Source organism: Odontomachus brunneus, unplaced genomic scaffold (assembly GCF_010583005.1).
Source record: "Odontomachus brunneus isolate Ranch 3 - 2012 unplaced genomic scaffold, Obru_v1 Obru_scaffold_164, whole genome shotgun sequence".
In the NCBI taxonomy this organism is placed as follows: Eukaryota; Metazoa; Arthropoda; class Insecta; order Hymenoptera; family Formicidae; genus Odontomachus; species Odontomachus brunneus.
Window position 1 is genome coordinate 32,170 of NW_022639614.1, and position 20,601 is coordinate 52,770.

Here is a 20,601-nt window from a genome sequence, read left to right on the forward strand (position 1 = left end):
ATAACCAACATTAACATAAACAGTGTTATCAACCTATTATATTATTTCAATATACAATGAGAGAAAAATATTTAGTATTTGTATCTATAATCACATAGAGAAATAATGATTACAAATTATGGTCAAAACAATAATTTTTTAATCAATTATACTAACACAATTTTAATGATAACAATCTTATATGCATGTTACTACTACCATCTTCGTGTTAAAACAGCCAAAAAATATGGTTTAGGCCCAATCTGATTCTAACCATATTTTCTGTTTAAAATATAAATTAAAATATATAAAAATGTGCGGCTATTCGAGTCAACATTTTAAGTCGAAAACGTATCAAGCCATAAAATTGATCTTCCTGAGCCTTGCTTTTAAATTCCAAATATTCTGCATATATCGCCATCTGCAACATATAATTTTGATAAGTGTCGACAACAAGCAACAGTAATTTAGTGTAATACGACCAAAATTAACCGTGACATAATATATCGCAGAGTAGCAAAATTAATAAGAAGACGGGAATAAGTAAGTATAGAATATAAAGTCGCAAAATTTACCATATCAAAACTGTCGTGGGAATATATATTCCCTATAACTTCTGTTAACAACTTCACTGGATTTATTTCGAAGTTACGATAAATCCTATAACATCAAAAAAGCATCAAATATATCATTACCAAATATAATTCACACTCTCACAATCTCAAATCGTTACATAGAAAGGAATTGATTTAGGAAGAAAAACTCACTTGTCAATTATTTTGTCCTGTATATATACGAACATCGCAAGCATATAATTGTGCTTCGCTTGATTTTTAAACAGAATATGGAAAAGCATCAGTATCTCTGTGGTATTCGTGAATTCATATATTTTTGAAAAATTTCCATACGTGCGTGTCTCCACGAGCAGATCTAAATAATAGCTGACGACATTTTCCTTCTTAGTACAAGACAAGTAAGTTAAGCACGTGCTATTTTGCTCTCTAACACATTTCTCCATCCACCTTTGCCAAGTTTTTAAATTTGCCGTTTCCATACCTGTGCAATATACCCATTCCCTCCACCATGGTGAAATTCTATGGCACATCCAAAAAAAATACAAACTCATAAGGCAAACACAACTCTCGATCTCGTGTCTCGACTGCACGAGTGATTAAACAAACAAACAAATGAGAGATACATGAAAAGTATGCTTTAAAAAATGCCGAATGTAAAGAGATTTATACACATACGGTTTGTCAGGCTGGTTGAGATGCTCGAACAGTTTAGTCAAGGCGGCATACTTGCATTCTCTAAGACCCAATTTACAAGCCCATCTTACTGCTAATAATCTCAATGACTTTGTCATATCACTTTCATCAGAACATTCTTCATATCCTATTGCCTCCAAAAGATTTCCTAACAATTTTAATATGATTTCCTGTAAATCATGCAATAATACTAGTCACTTATTGGTATTTTATCACTTAAAGCAGTTGATTTATAAACACATTTTCTTAGAAATTTTTTCAAACTTTCACGGTATATTAATGGAAACACGACTTATATATACGCAAATTACAATTAGAAAAAGTCTGGTATACAGAAACTGAAATAATTAGTACATGTGTGACGCATCGATCTTTTACTTCAGGTTCAACTTTAAACTAAAAATTTTCAATCTTACTTACTATGTTCGCTATCAACATCACATATGTATGACAAAGATATTTTTCTTTGCGTATTGACATTTCAAACAAATCAAGTTTATTTTACACAATTACATAAAAACAAGCGCGATATTATCCGTAGAGAAAATTTCCCTAATAAATCATTATAACAAACGTGTTAACCTTTCCAACATTATTGTCGGCCAAATACATTAATTAGTTTGAACATGAACGAGATTGATGAAAGTGATTCCGTCTTGCATGTAAATAAAATACTCTGGGCTATCAAAACTTTTATGAACTCCTCGTATGATAGTACACATAAGACGCTAAATAGTTAACTTGATGTTGTTTGATGAAATGATATTATCACTTACCTTGAACTGTTGACTTTCTGGTAATTCGAGATAAGTCGACATCCTCGCTAAGATGTTGAACACAGGATACCACACTATATAATCCGTTTCATACGATAAATGCAAAATGAGATTCAAAAAGATAGAAGGACTGAGTGTCCGCTGCATCGCAAAATAAAACGCGTCGTCGATGAGTTGAGCGCGATTAATGGCGTGTATGACGGTGTAATCTTGGAAGAGCACATAAGACAAAATCTTCTGCCAACTCTTGAAATCGTAGTTGACGCGATAATATCCTGCCGTACAAAGAGAAATTATGTTCTTGTTACTATATTAATTAATTCCAATCGTATTTACTTAGAAATGCCTTGAACATTAATTTTCGTGTTCAATTATAGGGAATACGAGCAATTCTTCAAGTTATATCTTAAAAAAGTGATACAGCATTAAACATAGAATAAACGTGACGAATTTGTCGATTAACACTCACCAGTTTGTTCCATATTGACTAAGATAAAATCATCTTCAGCAATCTCAAAGATAATTTGGTTCTCATGACCAGTGAGCCAAGTAAAATTCCAAGTAAGACCAGAGGTGAGATTCGATTGCGTGATGTAAGTTATAGGTATTATACTGGTGTCGTATTTTGAAATGGCCACCGTGTTATTATCAAAATAACGATCAACGTACACAACAGGGTAAGACCGTAGATTTAGCCACATATCCGTTAGTTCGTTTAGCGAAAAGATCCATTTCTTGTTTCTCATGTCAAGGACATGTTGCAAAGCGTCCCATAAATTCGCAAGTTCAAACGAACCTTTATGATCCCTTAATCGATACATTTTAATATCGATGAGAAAAAAATGTAAATTTTCTTATAAATATATCCAAATATATTTAACTACCTCGACTTTAACTATACGTCATTTTATGTAATTTAACTCTGATGAAACTTCTTAAACTTGATCAAACTAATCATAAGATTTGCTTTTTAATCTATCAAAACATAAAATTTTTCGAACATATCGCAGATATAACTAACATCAAGAATATAAAATTACAATGTGAATATATTACTCACATATGAGTGAAATACATCTGCATAGCAATGTGAAAGTCATCCGGGCTGAATAAATAATACAACATTCGGGTTAAGGCGACTCCTGCAACAATTCACACGATAAATAATGAAAGATTAAGATAATATCTGATATATCCTGAATAACTTGTATTACTTTATAAAATTTACTTTATCAATTTTATCTTTAAATTTGCCCTCAAATTATAATGTCAACGTATATATGTAAAGTATTGAATTACACATAAATATAAATTGTAAATGTTTTGCCACTAACTATTCGTCTCGCTTTCCAAATATTGTTATTCAAATATTTACGAATGATCTTATCAACTGTGTGTGCCCAGTCTTACCTTTATTGCAATATATGCGAAAATAAAGGTCCCTCTCAATTTTATCAGCACTGTCAATTTTATGTAAGACATGTTTTATTTTGAGAGCAGAATCGTGATGAAAAGCAGACTGCATCATTTGAACCGCGTAAAGATCCTGTATCGTCTTATTTTGCAGCTTCTAGAAAGTAATACGATACTTATTGCGGTTGTGTGAATATAACGTCGAAAAAGGTACTAGAATCAGTATAACACGCAATAATAACACGCGTTACCGCGCCTGACAGAAATTTATTTAAGAACTTAAAAATTGTTATGATATCAATGATACGTGCCAACTAGATAATTTACATTTTACTAATACGAAATATATGAAACAACCTCTGTCAAAATATGATTGAGAAACGACGCGATGATCTCACTAAACAAAACGTCAGCCGACGAAGACGGACTGGTCACTTGATTGAACCATTGACGCGCCATTTCTTGCCCTAGTAAGTTCAATATGTTGCTCTTATAACCAGGATAGTCTGAATCTATATTGTAGATAAAATCTTGTTCTCTGTAAAGTACAAGAATAATGCGATTGGAAGAGTTTCTTTGCTACGAACACACGTAATTGAATGTTTTTATGTACATAATTATAATAATAATTCGAAGATCTCAGTACATAATTTGTCTGAACAGTTAGGCTGCGAAATTCAAGATTAATTCTCTTTATTAACGAATTTATAGGATCAACTTCGATTCTGTCGTGCGTATGCATAAGTATGTACGCACTTTCGAATTCTGAGTACTGGAAATCTTTTTTATTCTCGACAATTTATGAAATAACACTTCAAGTACGCATATTAAACAAGGTGACAATAATCGTGTCAATTGCTTGTGTCCAATTAAAACGCATTAAGGAAAATAATTATGCATAGGTTTGTACAATTAAGTAAAAAATTTAATAAAAAGGACTGATCGCACGGAAACCGAGATAATTAAAGTTAATATAAGCACTATTTTCATATATCGTAAATAAGAAACGCTTTCCAATATCAAGTTTTTAATTCTAACAATCGAAGTACTTTCGTGATTTTAATAGTTAAAAAAATCTTTTTATTAAATTTTTGTAGGAAATTTAGGTATTAAAAAAAATGGAAAGTTTTCTTTAGATGTGTAAAAAATACCGACTCGATGTTATTCGTTTTATTTGTAAAAATTATTCATCTTTGGGAATTTTGTTTTTTATTTCATTTGATAAACCCTTGTAGCACTAATCCAATAAAACAAAAAATAAAACGGTAATTTTTAAAAGGGATTTTTAGAAATATAAAAAAAACGAGGTCGTTGACTGTTTTTCTTTCAGAAAATTAATATGTAAAATATACAATTATTATTAATATGTTTTTCTTTCAGAAAATTAATATGTAAAATATACAATTATTATTATATAAATACACAATTTTTACTGCGTTTGAAATACATGACGGATAAGCTACAAAAATGTGATAAAATTTTTTAATTTCTATTTTTTCTATTTTTCCGTTTTGCAATGTTCATGCAACGCATAATATTGAACTGCACTGCATATACTCGTCGTTGTCAAGACATTGTGAGCAAATCAAAATCACCTTCCTTGAGAAGCGCCTACAGAACCTGTCCTACCGCTTTACTGCGCACTCACGCGCGCTAATATTCTTTAACTATTTACTTTATAAGAAAGATCCCCAAACCGTAGAGAAGTTTCATGTTGAATTTAATACGCTCTACGTCGATATTGTTAATCATTCTACATACCTGTAAATAATGAGTCCAGGATATCTCATGATTTTCATTGGAGCATTCGGCATCAAGACATGATCTAATTTTATTGTTTTGTAAATTCCAATATATGGGTTATATGTTATGTTTTTAATATATATGTTATATGTTGTCCTGCACTCTTTAATAGCGAAAATAAAATACTTTAAATAGTCATCCACTTGCTGTCGACACCATATAATCTCCTTAGAAATTAAACTAGTCTGTCTGTAAATTACAGAATCGATCACTGCAATTGCCACTTCACGAGGAGCTATCATAGGAATCTCTTCGAAATATGTCTTCGTTTCGTCTTTATCGTAATCTATGTGTGATATTCGCGCATTTGATAAAGCCTGTTGATACTTAGAATGTTTCACTGAGATGCTGAAACGTGCCTTTGCCCCCAGATTATCCCAACTTGGAAACACTCTGCGTGGCGAGTTCAACTCATTCCGTATTGTGGACAACCTATCACATTTCAACGAATTGTATTAGATAACGATTGATTTCCAGCTGTTATGTAATGTGGAAATCAGTATGTTCAATTGTTTCAACTATCGAGAAAAATAATTATATAAGAAGTCCCAAAATTATTGTACGATGCTTTAATTAACTTTTTGGAACTTAATTGGGATTCAAAGTCCTAATATAGAAATATCGACGAATTTTGCTGCTTTATTAATATTATTAATATATCTTTACAACTAAGTTTTATCTTGAGATTTAGTTTAATTATATTCTATCTGTATAAAAGTGACAAGAAAAAAATAATTTCATTGTTTATTTCACTTTGGAGGTACTTAGTTCGCGCAGAAAGTGGCTTTTTCATTGATTTATAATTCGAAAATTGATGTTTCAATTTTCTTTTGTTACAATTTTCAGAGAGCTCTGGTTGAAGAATTCGCATGGTATTTTATTTTATATTATATTATTATAATATATTATAATTTAATTATTATAATATAATAATATAATACAAAAAATATATATTATATATATACATAATATTATATATATATATATATATATATATATATATATATATATATATAACATATTATATATATACATACTATAGTTTTATATATATTATATATTTTTCAGTAATAAAATAATATATATACATTAATAATATTTTTATATACATTGTACAAATTAATATTTGTTATATTATTATATACGATAGTTTTGGGACATCTTGAAAACTGAAATGGATTTGAACCGAATTGAATTTGAAAATTTAAGGAATTCGCGCTTTCATATGCAAACCTCGAGTAATATCTTATTACTCTTTGGACGTTATGCACTTTAAAAGTTTTTGTAGATAAAAATACATAATAGCGACAATTACAGCAAAAATGAGTAATATTGTAGAAACGATTGATGAATATGAGATTCATGCTACTGTAACGTTAACTCACCAGAAGAAATTATCATACGGAGACAAGTCAACAGGGAACTGGAATTTTATGCTTAAATTATACATTCCCGGATATATATCATCTTTAAAATTCAACTCCAAAATTTGCGATATGGGACAATAACCAATCCGATGAGGTACGTATCCTATGTTTCGCTTTTTGGTCATCATATTTGTCCTGATAAACATTATCGACTTATTAATTATATTCAATTCGTTAACATGTAAACTGATGCGTCTAACTGTGCGATGAACTTCGAGGAGGATGTTAGAGTGGCCAAGAATTACTGAGTTATTTGTTATAATAAAGTCGACCTTATAAAGTACTGGCGCCACTAAATCAAACGGTATATTGTCAGAGGCAGAGAATGTTGCGCAGTCAAAATCACTGCTGACCACTTTAACGGCGAATAACACAGCGGTGCTCAATAGCAATCTCAAGGACACCATTTTGCTTCATACATCTACGCAAACAATTTGTCTATCAACTGAGAATACATGTATATAAGATGAAATAAGATGCAAAGCAAGACCATCCACATTTATAAAATGTTATTTCCAATTTTAAAATAAGAAAAAGGAAAGAAAAAAATACGAATATTTTCAAGTGTTGGTTTTTATCGAATTAATTTGGTTTTGTCGGTTGATTGTCAACTGATTATCGGGAGGGACGATATATATTTATAAAATTATAATTTGTATATACTCATTATCTATTATGGACGATATACGAATAATTATCTTTACATTTTAATAAGTTTGATTAAACACAGGGAAAGAATAAAACAATAAATACTCGAAAATTTACTTTGCTATTACCAAGTTAGTTTTTTCTATTTCTTAATTATTTCTGTAATATTATTCCGAATTTAATGAAATTCAAGAAAAAGTATTTATGTTTTAAAAGGATTATTTCGTGATTTTTTATCCATTATTCCTCTCAAAATAAATACTAGAAAAAGCACATGAACAACATATGAAGGTGTTTTGAGATTTCGAGACAATAAATGTGTCGAAAACAGCTTATTATCGCGACAAACTTTATATAGAAAGTTACAGACAGCGATAGTTACAGAAAGCACTGTGCAGTACTTAGAACACTAATTCAGCAGATTGAGTTACAGAATATTTGAATATCTAGTCCTTGACAATAAGACGCACTTTAGATCAAAGTAGCTGTTTATGTTGCCATAGTATATATTTGCAACTATTTATATTAAAATCAGAAATATATATCAATAAATAAGTATCTATCTATATTATCTGAATAATGGTATAGCAAATTATGTATCAGATTGCTCTGCTTCCTGAAAGAATGAACTGAAATGTTCACGAAACGTCGAAAGCAAACACAAGAAAGAACTACACCGTCCAAACTAGGAATAAAACAAAGTATTGGATAACTCTACGAAAGTCTAAAATATCAGATTGTCTATCTATTCGTACACCATTATAATCCCGATGCTGATTCTTTCGATTTGTTTTTTGTTAAAAATAATTGAAAGATTTTCGAATCGATATTTCTATTGTTTGTTGTAACTCTTCTCATGTGTTGAAATTATACAAATAAAGTTTGTCGCAATAATAAGCTGCTTTCGACACGTTTATTGTCTCGAAATCTCAAAATATCTTCACATGTTGTTCATGTGCTTTTTCTAGTACTTATTTTGAGAGGAATAATGGATATAAAATCACGAAATAATCCTTTTAGAACATAAATACTTTTCCTTGAGTTTCATTAAATTCGGAATAATATTACAGAAGTTAAGAAATAGAAAAAACTAACTTAGTAATAGCAAAGTAAATTTTCGAGTCTCTCAATGTTTTCTATTAATATTCTCCATTGTGACTGAATAAAATTAAGCGAAGTGTTATTAACTATAAAATTTATTGCAAGTGTATGATATTCTCTCTTGAAGATTTAAAGTATAACTTCTACGTGTCGGTAAGCGTCGTATCTTACCTGTTTGACGAGTCCGTGAAAACTAGCATTACTGCTGATACCTGATGTTATTGTAAGCATGAGGTATCTGCTAAACATGTTGATCTCTTATGATCGCGCGCACACGTACGCAGAAAAAAGGACATCTTATTTGAAAAATATCTTTTTAATATGTTTATCTTCAAATGAGATTGCGTAGCACTAAACGAAAATAAATTATTTGTATCGATATATTTTATATTTCCTTCAACAATTATTTCAATTCAATTGTTTAAAACAATTATTTGAAACAATGAATTCGTTTTTGCTCAAGTTATTAGGACAGAGATTTTCTAATTTTGTATAAATTATTTATTAATTATTTATCAATCATCCATGAAGCAAAAAGAATACATCAAATCAGCAATTTGTCACTGTAGTACTTTGATGTTAATATCCAGAAATGAACATATACATTTGGAATATCGGCGGCTATAATTGATGAATTTACTTACTGCTAACGTCTTACTGCTTTTCTGTGTGTCCAGGCACACATGTAGAGTGCGATTCGTTATACGCAATAAATACTTTGAAGCGTCGTATAAATCAATCATAGCTTTTTTAAGCACTTCAGAGCGTAAGATTAATAGCGCGTCTTAATTAGTAAAAGTCTCTGCGAGAGGTCCTCATAGCCCTCCTGCAAGCCCTTAAATGTAGGACAACTTTACCTCGCCCGCCCTATGCTCTATTTCAATTATTTTATGAATGAAAATTGCATTTATCATGAAAAACAGTATATCATACATTTGCAAAAATTTCATTTTAACTGAATAACACATCGCTTAATTTTATTCCGTCACGATGGAGAATATTAATAGAAAACATTGAGAAATTCGAAAATTTACTTTACTATTATCAAGTTAGTTTTTTCTATTTCTTAATTGTAATATTATTCCAACTTTAATGAAACTCAAGAAAAAGTATTTATGTTCTAAAAAAATCATTTCGTGATTTTATACTCATTATTCCTCTCAAGATAAATACTAAAAAATATGAGCAACATATCCATATAGTCTCGGTCTCCCCTATTGCTAAAATAATTCTCCAAACTATCATTATTTCACCATGCGATTACAGAGTCACAAGCAAACGTCTCTTCCTCAGAGTAAGAACTGTTGTCTGTCGACAGGCGCGTGCGCGGCGTCACGCATTCAAATCGACGTGGAACGCTCTCATGTACACAGGCTGGTATAATAGCTTAACACTTGAAGTTATAGTATTTTATAGTCTCCCTGAATTTCTCCATACACACAAGACAATGGCCTTTATTCTGAACTCTCTTTTATCAACAAAAGTGCCTCTGAATGTGACTAAAAACTAATCAAAAGAGTCTATAAGTCACATTTAAAGGCACTTTTATCAATAAAAGTGAGTTGAGAATAAGAACCATATGTTATACCTTGTAGAAAGATATAACTCCATATGTTAAGGCTGTTATGTCGGTCTGTGTACAGAAGTGTTTCTCTTCTTTTCTCGAGGCTTTCGCGACCGAGTCCCTCGTATCTTTTCGACTGCTGTTATCATCACAAGAGTTCATTGTCCTCTTGCTTCTCTTGCAGCGTCCAATTTATCTCCATTAACACTTTTCTCTTCCTTTAATCTCGCGACACTCGTCGTCGTCAACGTCGCAAACACACCCTCGATATTAAATGCGCCCCTGAGCCGTGTTACCTTCACGCCGCGAAGGATCTCGCGAGCGCGGAAGGTTGCGGCGGGCTATAAATTTGGCGGGGGAGACATTTCTCCCCATATTAAGGCGACACCTCTCTCGCGACTGCGAAAAATCGCCCGCAGAGAGGTGTTGTTTCGCCCTTCGCGAAAGGGCACAGAATCTGGCGGCGGCAACGGCGCTGGATCATCGAATACGAAGGAGGCTATCCGAAGCAGGTATGAATCTTGCAGGACTCGGGCGCGGAAAAAAGAGAAAGGGACGAAGAGAGAGAAAGAGAAAGAGAGAAAGAGTGAGAAAGGGAGAGAGGTAGAAAGAGGGGAACAGAGGATGCTAACCCGTCCCGTCGATTTATGGTGATTGTATATCACGCCTCGCTCGAGAGACGGATAATCCGTCGTGTTGCGCGAGATAAGTGTGTATGTAGTCGCGCACTCGAGACTTTCTCAGGAGGATGAAGCAGCGCGTGGATCGCGCAGTATACAGGGTGCCCGAGAAGGGACACCCTTCAGATCCGCGTTGCTCTCGCGGGGGTGCGCGTCCACCGCCCTTATTATCGCGCGCGCCAGCGAGGACCAGCGACCAGTGCCGCATATCCGTTGCCGAGTAATCGCGTCTCGCGATTCGGGCTTTCTGATTCGGAATCGAATCCGAGCGGGAAGGAACAGGCAGAAGGCGGCGCTTCTCGGGTGATATACCGCGGAGGTAAGGAGCGCTTTCTGGGACACCCTGTACGAGACTCTAGGCTCGGAGAGACATACTTTCGTTCGCGCGACCGCCGCAGAGGTGGCCGGGGCATATTTCACCTGGCCGGGATTATCCGAAGGCGCCGTTAATGTTTCAGCGTTGCTGCTGCGCGCCGGTGTTATTCTCCGTGGAAGTGGGACCTCGGCTGAGCCGCCGCTTTCGTTTCTTGTGTATTTGTCCCTCGCGTGGTGCAGCACGCGTGATATGCGCGGCGGTTTCCTCTCCTTCTCTTATTCATTGACAGCAATTCGGTTCGCGCCACTCCGTCTCGGTCACAATCGGCCACAGTTATGCAAGAATGATCCAATCCATAAAATTATGATTGTTGAGTTTCTGTTTTACCAATGAATAAGGGAGACCGAGGTTATTTGGGCACGAAGTAAGTTGGCAAAAAATAGATTATTTCTACTGTTCTTTAACAGATTTCAGAGTTAAGCAAGCAGAGATTTAAAGCTATCTTTGACACACTCCAAAAGCCTGCTTGCTTAATTTCATAACTTGTTAGAAAATGCTAGAAATAACCGGTTTTGCAACTTACCCCAGTAGCTGACTAGCCCTGACTAGTCTTCCCTAGTCCATACATCTTTCCACATAAAACAAGAAAGATTTGAGGCTTATAAATACCTCAAATTAATTGAATACTTTATAAATATCTAAAATTAATTGAAAACATATTTTATTTTCTACCAGTTTACGCCATTTTTTATTAAACAAGTCCTCTTTACCCATTTACAAGAGTTAAGCTTGTCAATGGTACGAAACGTACTTCATGTGAGTTGAACTTAGCAAATTTAATTAAATTGAACATTAAACTTAACAAATTTAATCAAGAACCGTTTAATTAATGATTGATATTAGCAAATTCAATCCTTTCGATGAAAGAAATAAAGCTCAGAAATATAACTAATGTTCTTCTCAATACGAGTCCTATTTAGCGCTTCTCAATCATCGACATCCTTCATGATGTATCATGAAGTTATCATAAATATTATCCACAAAACCAATGATAATCTTGGGTAATTAGAGGCTCTTCGATTGAATCGATTGAATTTGCTTATATTAATCGTCAATTGAATGGCTTTTAATTAAATTTGCCAAGTTCAATTGCTAATTAAACGATCTTTGCTCCCTTTTGCTCATTATTAATTGAACAGTCTTTAATTCGTTGAAATTAATTATCAATTAAATATTCTCCAATTGTTTTTGCTTGAATTAGTCGTCAGTTAATTGAATAGAAATATATTTGTTTGAATCAGTTATTAAATAGAGAAAAATTTGATTGATTGAAAACTTTGCTTGTGAGTAAAAAATCCCATATCCGAATTCCTTAAATAGGCCAACACAGACAAGAGAAGCGTTCAAAGCAATGGTCGTGTGTGTGTACCGATGATTTATTAACTCGAGAGAGTATGAGCATAAGCGCGATACTTTTTGTCTAATGATATTGACGACACTGATAGGTATATGATTCCAGGTCGTCAGCAGCTTTCCGTTGAGTTTTCATCTTAGTTCTCAAGAGGTCGTTAGCTCTCTCCCACCTCGTGGATTCCTACAGGTCACAAATAAGTAGCAGCAATAAATAGAAACTCCGGCATGTTTTGATATATTCGTAACTTCAAAGCTTCCACATTCATGTGAATCTATTTTGGCCATTTAGCCATAATTTTTAGAATTATTATTAATTAACTTTTATTAATCAAACATTCGCTTTTGGGAAGATAAAAAAATTCAAGACTGAAAAACTCAAGTTTGTCAGGTCTGAGAATTGTGATGTTGGTGTGATATTGCGATTGGTTTTAATTATTTGACCCAGAAATCTCACGGACAGACATTGACGGAATTGCTGAAAAAGTTATGGAGTACGAGACCGTAACCACAGCTTGTGTTTAACGTCCCAGAAATCGAGCCTTGTCATTGTTAAATCGCCACCAAGTGCCATGCGAATGGTTTCGCGGTAATCCCCTTGATCTCCGTCCATCGAAGGGCAATCGCGAGGTGTTTTCACGACGCGAGAGTCTGCCTCGGCCGTCGATTCGCCACGACGCGACGTTTCCGTCGCATGACGAATCGACAGAATCTGACTGGATGCTTCGAGCGTTCCTCTTCTGGAACGGTTCCGCGTGGATTCGCGACCACGTCAGTCCGTCAGAAGTCCGTCAGCTGACTCAAAGAGCCCACTCATGGTACTAATGAGCCCGCTGAGGGACTCGCGCCAACAATCTCTCTCTCCCTCTCGCTCCTTCTCTATATTCTTCTCTCTCTATCTCTCTCTCTCTCTCTCTCTCCGTCTTTCACTACGCGTTTCTATCAACTCCCATCCCGCTAGATGAGAACAAGGAGAAGCCTCATAACGTCGTAAACTCGAAGAGTCCATCTAGACGATGACGACTACTGCAGTAAGCGGTCGCCCGGCGCGGCTCGGACAGCTGACCGAGAAACTAATCGCCCCGTCTGTGTACGCGATGATTGAACCGTTAGAGGCCGTAATTAAGTGCATAATGTAATAACGCGCAGTTATTCGTAATGTGTAGGGCACCCCCAGCGGAGAGATTATCGCCTCGCGTATAATAATATTAATACATACGCGAGGATTGGGAAGAGAGAGCGAACTCGCAAGGATAACATCGCTACTGTATGGAGCGGACGAGCTACACGTTTAATTGCTTTCTCTGGACGATTAGCGGACAAAGAAGAGGGTGCAGGCACATGTACGCCACATACACACATACACACACACACACACGCACACACTGAATAAACGAACGATGGCTATTTGTGGAAGCCGACCGACTGGCCGAGAGTTGCTCTGCACTGCGCGACCTTCAGCCTTCCACCAGCCGCGGGGAAGCGGCTCCCGGTTTCTCGTCAGGAAGGTTTTGCGTCCACCTTCCTTCCTCGTGTACTCGTCCTCGCAGCCGAGCTCGTATCCTTCCCCGAGCCAGATTTTTCTCGCCGGGTCCTGTTCTCTGCGCGCCGCCTGGCAACTCCATTCACGGAGAGGTGCGTTTCCGCAGCTTCATGGGTGTATTCTGATCGGTCTACGACCGCCATTTTCGGCACGAGAATCCGATTACGGCTGAAGTGTGGCTAGGGCAGACCCGACGGTGCACTTGGTTCGCCAACGCGTCCGTCGTGTACCTCCTTGAGACGCGAGACGTCCGAAGGTTGAGGAAACGTCGACCCCGCGTTGAACCGTAAAAGTTCGCGAGCAGGAGTTAGCAGGTCCAAAACACCTGTTGCTCTCTTATCAAAATTCTTCTGATTCGCGACGGCCGATTTCTATGCTTTCAAGGATTCTCTCTTTTAACTTGCTCGTTGTGAATTTTCCTACAACGTAGCGCTGCAAATTTTGGAAGACAAAGCTAAAATTTAAAATAGCGCATATTGCGATGTGATTGTCGTATTGAAATTCTGCGATATTAAATGTATTTGCGCACCAAAATAAGTACATATAGGTTTTTGGGGTCAAGAAATATGTAAATCTTGAGTCAAATTTACACGCACACACCAAAAACTTTATAATAAAAATTACTAAAGAATTTTGTATAACCGAAAAATAAAAAACTATTCTTTCATTTTATGCTACTTATGTTGTAGAAACCAAAATATACTACTAAAAAATTCGCTACGTTCCTAGCGAAATGTATATTCCTCAACAAAACAGACTTTATCGACAGTCTATTCTTGCACTACTAGAAACTCTACTAGAAACACAGTAAAATTGAAGAGAATTTGTATAAAAAAGAATATAATATTTTGTCCATAAAAATAATTACCATATAAAGTTACACTTTTTATCCAATACTTTCTTTCCACAGTGTGGCGAAGATGGCACTATGATACCGTTGTCGTTGATAATGTAATATATTATAATAACAAACTGAAAGCCTCAGAAATCTGAAATAATTCTAATTAGGAATCTCAGAAATAATACTTTTCTTGTTACATAAATTTTTAATTAGTATTTAATAGTTACATAACAATAATTATTTTGATTAAATAATTCATTAAACATATTTTAAACATAAGCATATTATATTTCACAATTTTTTTAAAGAATTATTAATGTATATTTCTTAATAATTTCGTCACAAACTTTCAGATTAAAATATGATATAAAAATAATCAACTTTTCATTACATGAATTCCTATTGTTCTTTGTTTATGTCACAACAACGACATCATCATTTCTAAAAATATGACAATATTGATATCGGCAAATCTTTGCAAATGAGCTTCGCAAATAAAAATTGTAAAGATTCACAGGTCATAATTACAAAGTATGACAATAAGATAACATCGATATTTTTATATTCCTCGTTAAACATCATAAATGAAGGAAAAAATGGTTTACAAACATGTGCACTACATTACGCGTGTATTTTACTACCTTTATAAAAAATGTTTACAAAATTATTAATTTGGCGAACAGCCGCTATAATGACCATTCGTCGTGAAAGAGTGAATGGAAAGATTAAAAAGTCGAAAAACGAGCTCACAGATAACGGGCTTAGATAACATCTAAAGAAATAAACGTTTCCCGGATTCTCGTGACAATTCCAACGTGGTCGCAATAATCCTGACGTTCTGAAGTCAACGAACGTGCGGCTCTCTCCTTCTCTCTCCTTCCTTCCTTTCCTCGAGATATTCCGGACCGTCGAATAATAGACATCCGCGGGACCGACGACAGGAGAGAACGCGACGTTTATTCAGGAGGAGCGGGATATTTTTCTCCTAATTGGATTTGCCCCTCGGGGGAGCGGAGGGCGCGCCCTTATCGCCGGAAAGAAGACGCCCAGGCCAGATTCGGAAGTGCGGGCTCTCCGGCTACTTTATCGACATCCCGGCGACAGGAAGCTGAAAAACGAACGGCACTCGGGGAGAGACTCTCCCAGAGCCTCTCCCAGAGGAGAGAAGAGAGAAAGACGCCGAGACATCCTCGCTTTTCCCCCCGCCGCACGTCTTCGATACGCGCTTCTTTATGTGTCTTGTGAAAATCCGCTTCGGATCTGCCTGACCTTCGTCTAATGAATTTTTACTGGTCAATCCTCTCGGTCTGACTTTCTTTTCGGAGAAATCTCAAATATTTACACGGAGAGAGTATATTATAGTTTTTTTCATATAGATTCTTTTCAATTTTTCTATGTTTTAGTTTAGGGAGTTATGTCATAGATTTTAAAATTACATCTACGCGAAATGTTTATATATTGTTTACGCAATGCATACACAGTCTTTTTTCATATACACCACATGTCAACTAAATAGAATAAATATCGTAAATTGTATTAAAATATCCAAAAAAATATCCAAAAAAATTAAATTATGAGACAGTTGCAATTTTGGTATCCGTTTTGGATATCAATTATAAATGCAATGATAAGAAAAATAACGAATTGAGTGAAATATTCACTTCATTATATGACAAATCAGTAAACTTAACTTTGGAGATAAGAATATCATCCGAAAATTGGACTCAACTTTCTTCAGGGAACAACATTTATCAATTTAGAAGCATTAGAATTATAAAGTTTAATAAAATAATTAACATTTTTTAATTTTTAAGTAAACCGTTCGTTCCTTAATCAACGTCCATAGATTATTCATTGTCTATATATATGACATACATAGTTCACGTTTTTTCTACACGTAGAGTATCATAGAGTATTATAATTTAACCCTAAACTCTGATTTTAGATAGTGCAGAAGTAGACTGTCAGTAAGTTTATCTTGTTAAGGAGCATAATAAATTTCGTTAAAAATATAAAACAATTTTTAATAGCACATTTCGTTTTCCAAAATATAAGTAGTATAAAATGAAAAGATAGTCAATTACTGCAAAATGTTGATCTGTTCTCCGATTGCAAAATCTTATAATAATTTTTATCACAAAATTCTCTCAGCATATATATTATTACATGCAGTAAAGTAAGTTAAATAAATTCTTCAACTCACTGTGGGGAATATATGAATCAATGCGATTGAAAGGGTTGATATGCGCTCAATTTTTCCTCAAATGATTTTCTTTCTCTCACTCTCTCTTATTCTTCTTCCTCCTCTCACTCTTTATCTCTCCTTCTGATTATGAACGCTATCTGTATACAAGGGAAAGTAAATTGCACAATACTAACACAAAATAAATTATTCAACTCATTGTGAGACACATATGATCCAACGCGATTGAAAGGATTAATACGCACTCGATTTTTCCTTAAATGACATTCTTTCTCTCACTCTCTCTTATTCTCCTTCCTCCTCTTACTCTTTATCTATCTTTCTGATTATGAACGCTATTTGTATACAAGGGAAAGTAAATTGAACAATGCTAACACAAAATAAATTCAGCTTATTGTGGAGCACATATGACTCAACGCAATTGAAAGGGTTGACACGATATCAATTTTTTCTCAACCAACTCTGCTTCTCTCACTCACACTCTCACTCTCTCTTTCACTCTCTCTCTATCTCTCTTCCTGACTATAAACGCACCCCATCAACGCAGTCGGACTTCATTTCCCGCAATGGCCGCGATTAAACACTTGGCGGCGCGTGAACGCGCGAGCGGCACAAAGCGGCATGCGCATGATTAATCCGGCGAATTACAGCGCCGCTGTTACATCAGGCCCACGCGATTACACGCTAATGCCTGCATCATTATGCAAAGCCGGGATCGATTGCGACGCAGGAAACGCGCCAGGGGGCCTCTCTCTCTCCCTCTCCGCTCCGCGTCGCTCCGCTTCGCTTCGCCTCGCCCGGCTACTTCTCGCGAAAACGCAATGCGAACGGCTCGCTCGTTCGGCCGGAAATTCGCCCGGGTGCAATAATCCGCAAAGCGCACGTCGCATTCCGCCGGTGGCGATTAACGGCAGCGTGCGCATTTTCCTGCGCTCGACTCTGATGCGCGCACGGACGCGCAAATGAATCGCGATCGCTAATTAATGAACTCCTTAGCATCCGCAGGCCGCGCGCGCTCGCCATTTATTTCCGCGTACGTCTAATTCCTCTGTTAATTCATCTCACCCTTACAGACAAGTATCACTGATAAGTCAGTAACGAATTGTTATTGGTCAGTATAGTTTTATTACCGGAATACTATTGAACCATATAAAAGCATATTATAAGCATAATCCACCAGGATATCATAGCTCATTGAGACCAACGGTTTTTATTCATTCATTCTGATTAATCAGAAGCAGTCTGCCCTTATAGAAATATCATACTAAGAATCATTGATAATTACTTATTATCCAGTATTTTTAATACTGAAAATATATAATTATCAATGATTCTTAGTATGATATTTCTATAAGGGTGAGAAAAGAGTGAATGATAGCTACAAGCTGAGAGAGAAAAATAGAATAACTATAATCTCACTATATTTTATAGTTCATTTTGACCTCAAACATATATTTATAGTTCATCTAAAGATATAGCAGAATGAACAAAGATTTATAGTCACCATTTTATTACTCTATATGTATAGTAAAGTATACTTTGGGAACATAGTCACATGTACCTACATTTGCCAAATATTCCAATTGTATTGACTATATAAAATAGTTAATTTCTCTTACCACTCAATATTTGTTACCTTACTATATTTTTTATTTCAAATAATTATAATTCTTGGTAAAATTTTTACATGGGTCAGTTACACTATGCTTATATTATAAATATTACAAACATTATGGTGATATTTATTGTAAAAATGATATTCCTAAGTATAATCTTTTTACTGTATAGTTCTTTTATAGTTCCAAATATCATAAATTTTTTTCTGAGGGCAGGAAATCAAAATCATACGGAGATACACGTATTGAGTGTTGCGACGCAAAATATGAAACACTAATTTTTTTACTTAAGCAAAATAATCAAACATTAAAGATTGCTAAACTATTCCAATAGATAAATTTGTGGAGATTCAACAAAAAATATATTGTATACAGTAATTTGTCAAATAGTTACTAAACCACTGAGTAGTGATTAATCCCTACTATTTTCATTAATAATTTCTTTTAGTAATATCTACTATTTCTTTAATAATTTTCTAATTACCATTTCTTATTATTTAATAACTTTCTATCTATATAATTATTACTACTTCTTTCTTATAATTTTTTTAGTAATCTCTATTATTTTTTCAGTAATACTTTTGTATAAGAGAACTAGTTCTCATTCTTCCAGTCTATCTTTTCCTTGAAAATAAAAGAGTTCTTGGCACGACAGAGGCTCTCCCCATATGTCTAATAACACTCTTCCGGAGTTACGGAAGAATATAGTAACAGTGTTATTAGTCATACGGAACTTATTATACAGTGTCTTATTCGCCAGGGTTATCTATTCTCTCATCTTTATCATTGTACCACAGTCAGATGATTAACCTCTTGCGTTGGACAATCATATTTCCCAGACGTTCTATTGTTTATGGGCTAAAATCGGCTAGCACGCCGTAGACACGTAATGTAATACATGCTTCTGTCCTCTCTAAAGTCTAATCTACAATGTGCTTCTTGCTTTCTGTTTCTTGTTCTCTTTTTTTAGTTTAAGACTTAAAGTATGAGTTAGAAAGAAATAAAAAAAAACAAAAAGCAAATAATACATCGCAGATCAAGCTTAAGCGTCAAATTAAGAAAGCGTTTCACTAAATAAAAAATAAACCTATAATATATACATGATATAGAAAGATTAATCAAATTAAAAATGCATAACAGAAATTTCAATAATCTTTATTAGTTTTTACGAAATTAATCTCATTTCCGATTGTGTAGATAGATATTTGATTGTAAATTTATAAAGTATAAATATCTGTAAAATCTTTATAATGCAACAAATTTTTCCTAATTTAACGTATTTGTATATAAGAACAAAAATTTAAAAACTATTGTAATAAAATGTACATTTAAACATATTTAGATACATTTCAGTATCACATAAATTAATACAGGCCGATTTTGGCCTAAAAAGTATAATGTAAGTTATATATGTAATCTTATTTTTATTGAGTCGCTGAATAAGATGGTAATTTATTTCAAAATGAAATATATCAAAAATATAACATTTCTTTATAAGTTCTTTAAGAAACTCTAAAGAAATTGTAAAGTGATGTGAAAGTCTATTATCAGCCATTTTAACATGCTTAAAACTACACAATGCATGCAGATGTATGTATTATATATGTAATATATCTGATGAGATTCTCTCTCTTTTTTTCTCTCTGTCTTTCTCTCAAGATTCTTTGAATAAGAAATTGATTATCTTTTTAAATGTTTAAATCACATTGATTTCGCTATGTCAATTTTAGCATTTCTGAAATATTTTATTTCAAAGTGTTTCCTTGGTTTTCGGTGAAAAAGGTTATAAAAACTATATACAACTATATATAACATAATATAAGTAATTAAATAATTGGAACAAAGTAGTCACTAACCGATAACTAGTTATTTATTTAGTAAAAATTCATTCGGTCGTTTATCTGCAATTGATTTTAAGATTAATACGCGACTCTTTTTCCTCAACCGACTTTCTCGCTGCTTCTCTCTCTCTCTCTCTCTCTCTCTCTCTCTCTCTCTCTCTCTCTCTCTCTC

The 20,601-nt window shown here is 34.4% G+C and overlaps 1 protein-coding gene across 2 annotated transcripts; it reads right to left on the reverse strand.

Moving 5' to 3' along the window:
- Positions 1-116: 116 nt before the first annotated feature.
- LOC116851018 (aminopeptidase N-like) lies at positions 117-8,684 on the reverse strand. 2 transcript variants are annotated; one of them, XM_032829995.1, is made up of 12 exons: positions 8,587-8,684; positions 6,625-7,087; positions 5,198-5,671; positions 3,794-3,974; positions 3,434-3,593; positions 3,084-3,165; positions 2,493-2,830; positions 2,024-2,298; positions 1,230-1,417; positions 747-1,073; positions 555-639; positions 117-400 (listed from the first exon to the last, which is right to left on the reverse strand). In XM_032829995.1, the coding sequence occupies exons 2-12, from the start codon at positions 7,071-7,073 to the stop codon at positions 278-280; spliced, it is 2,682 nt and encodes an 893-aa protein (XP_032685886.1). In that variant the 5' UTR covers positions 7,074-7,087; positions 8,587-8,684; the 3' UTR covers positions 117-277. The 2 variants fall into 2 exon arrangements, with proteins under 2 accessions (XP_032685886.1, XP_032685887.1); XM_032829996.1 differs by lacking the exon at positions 8,587-8,684 and having other exon boundaries at positions 6,625-6,801; positions 6,939-7,089.
- Positions 8,685-20,601: the final 11,917 nt, after the last annotated feature.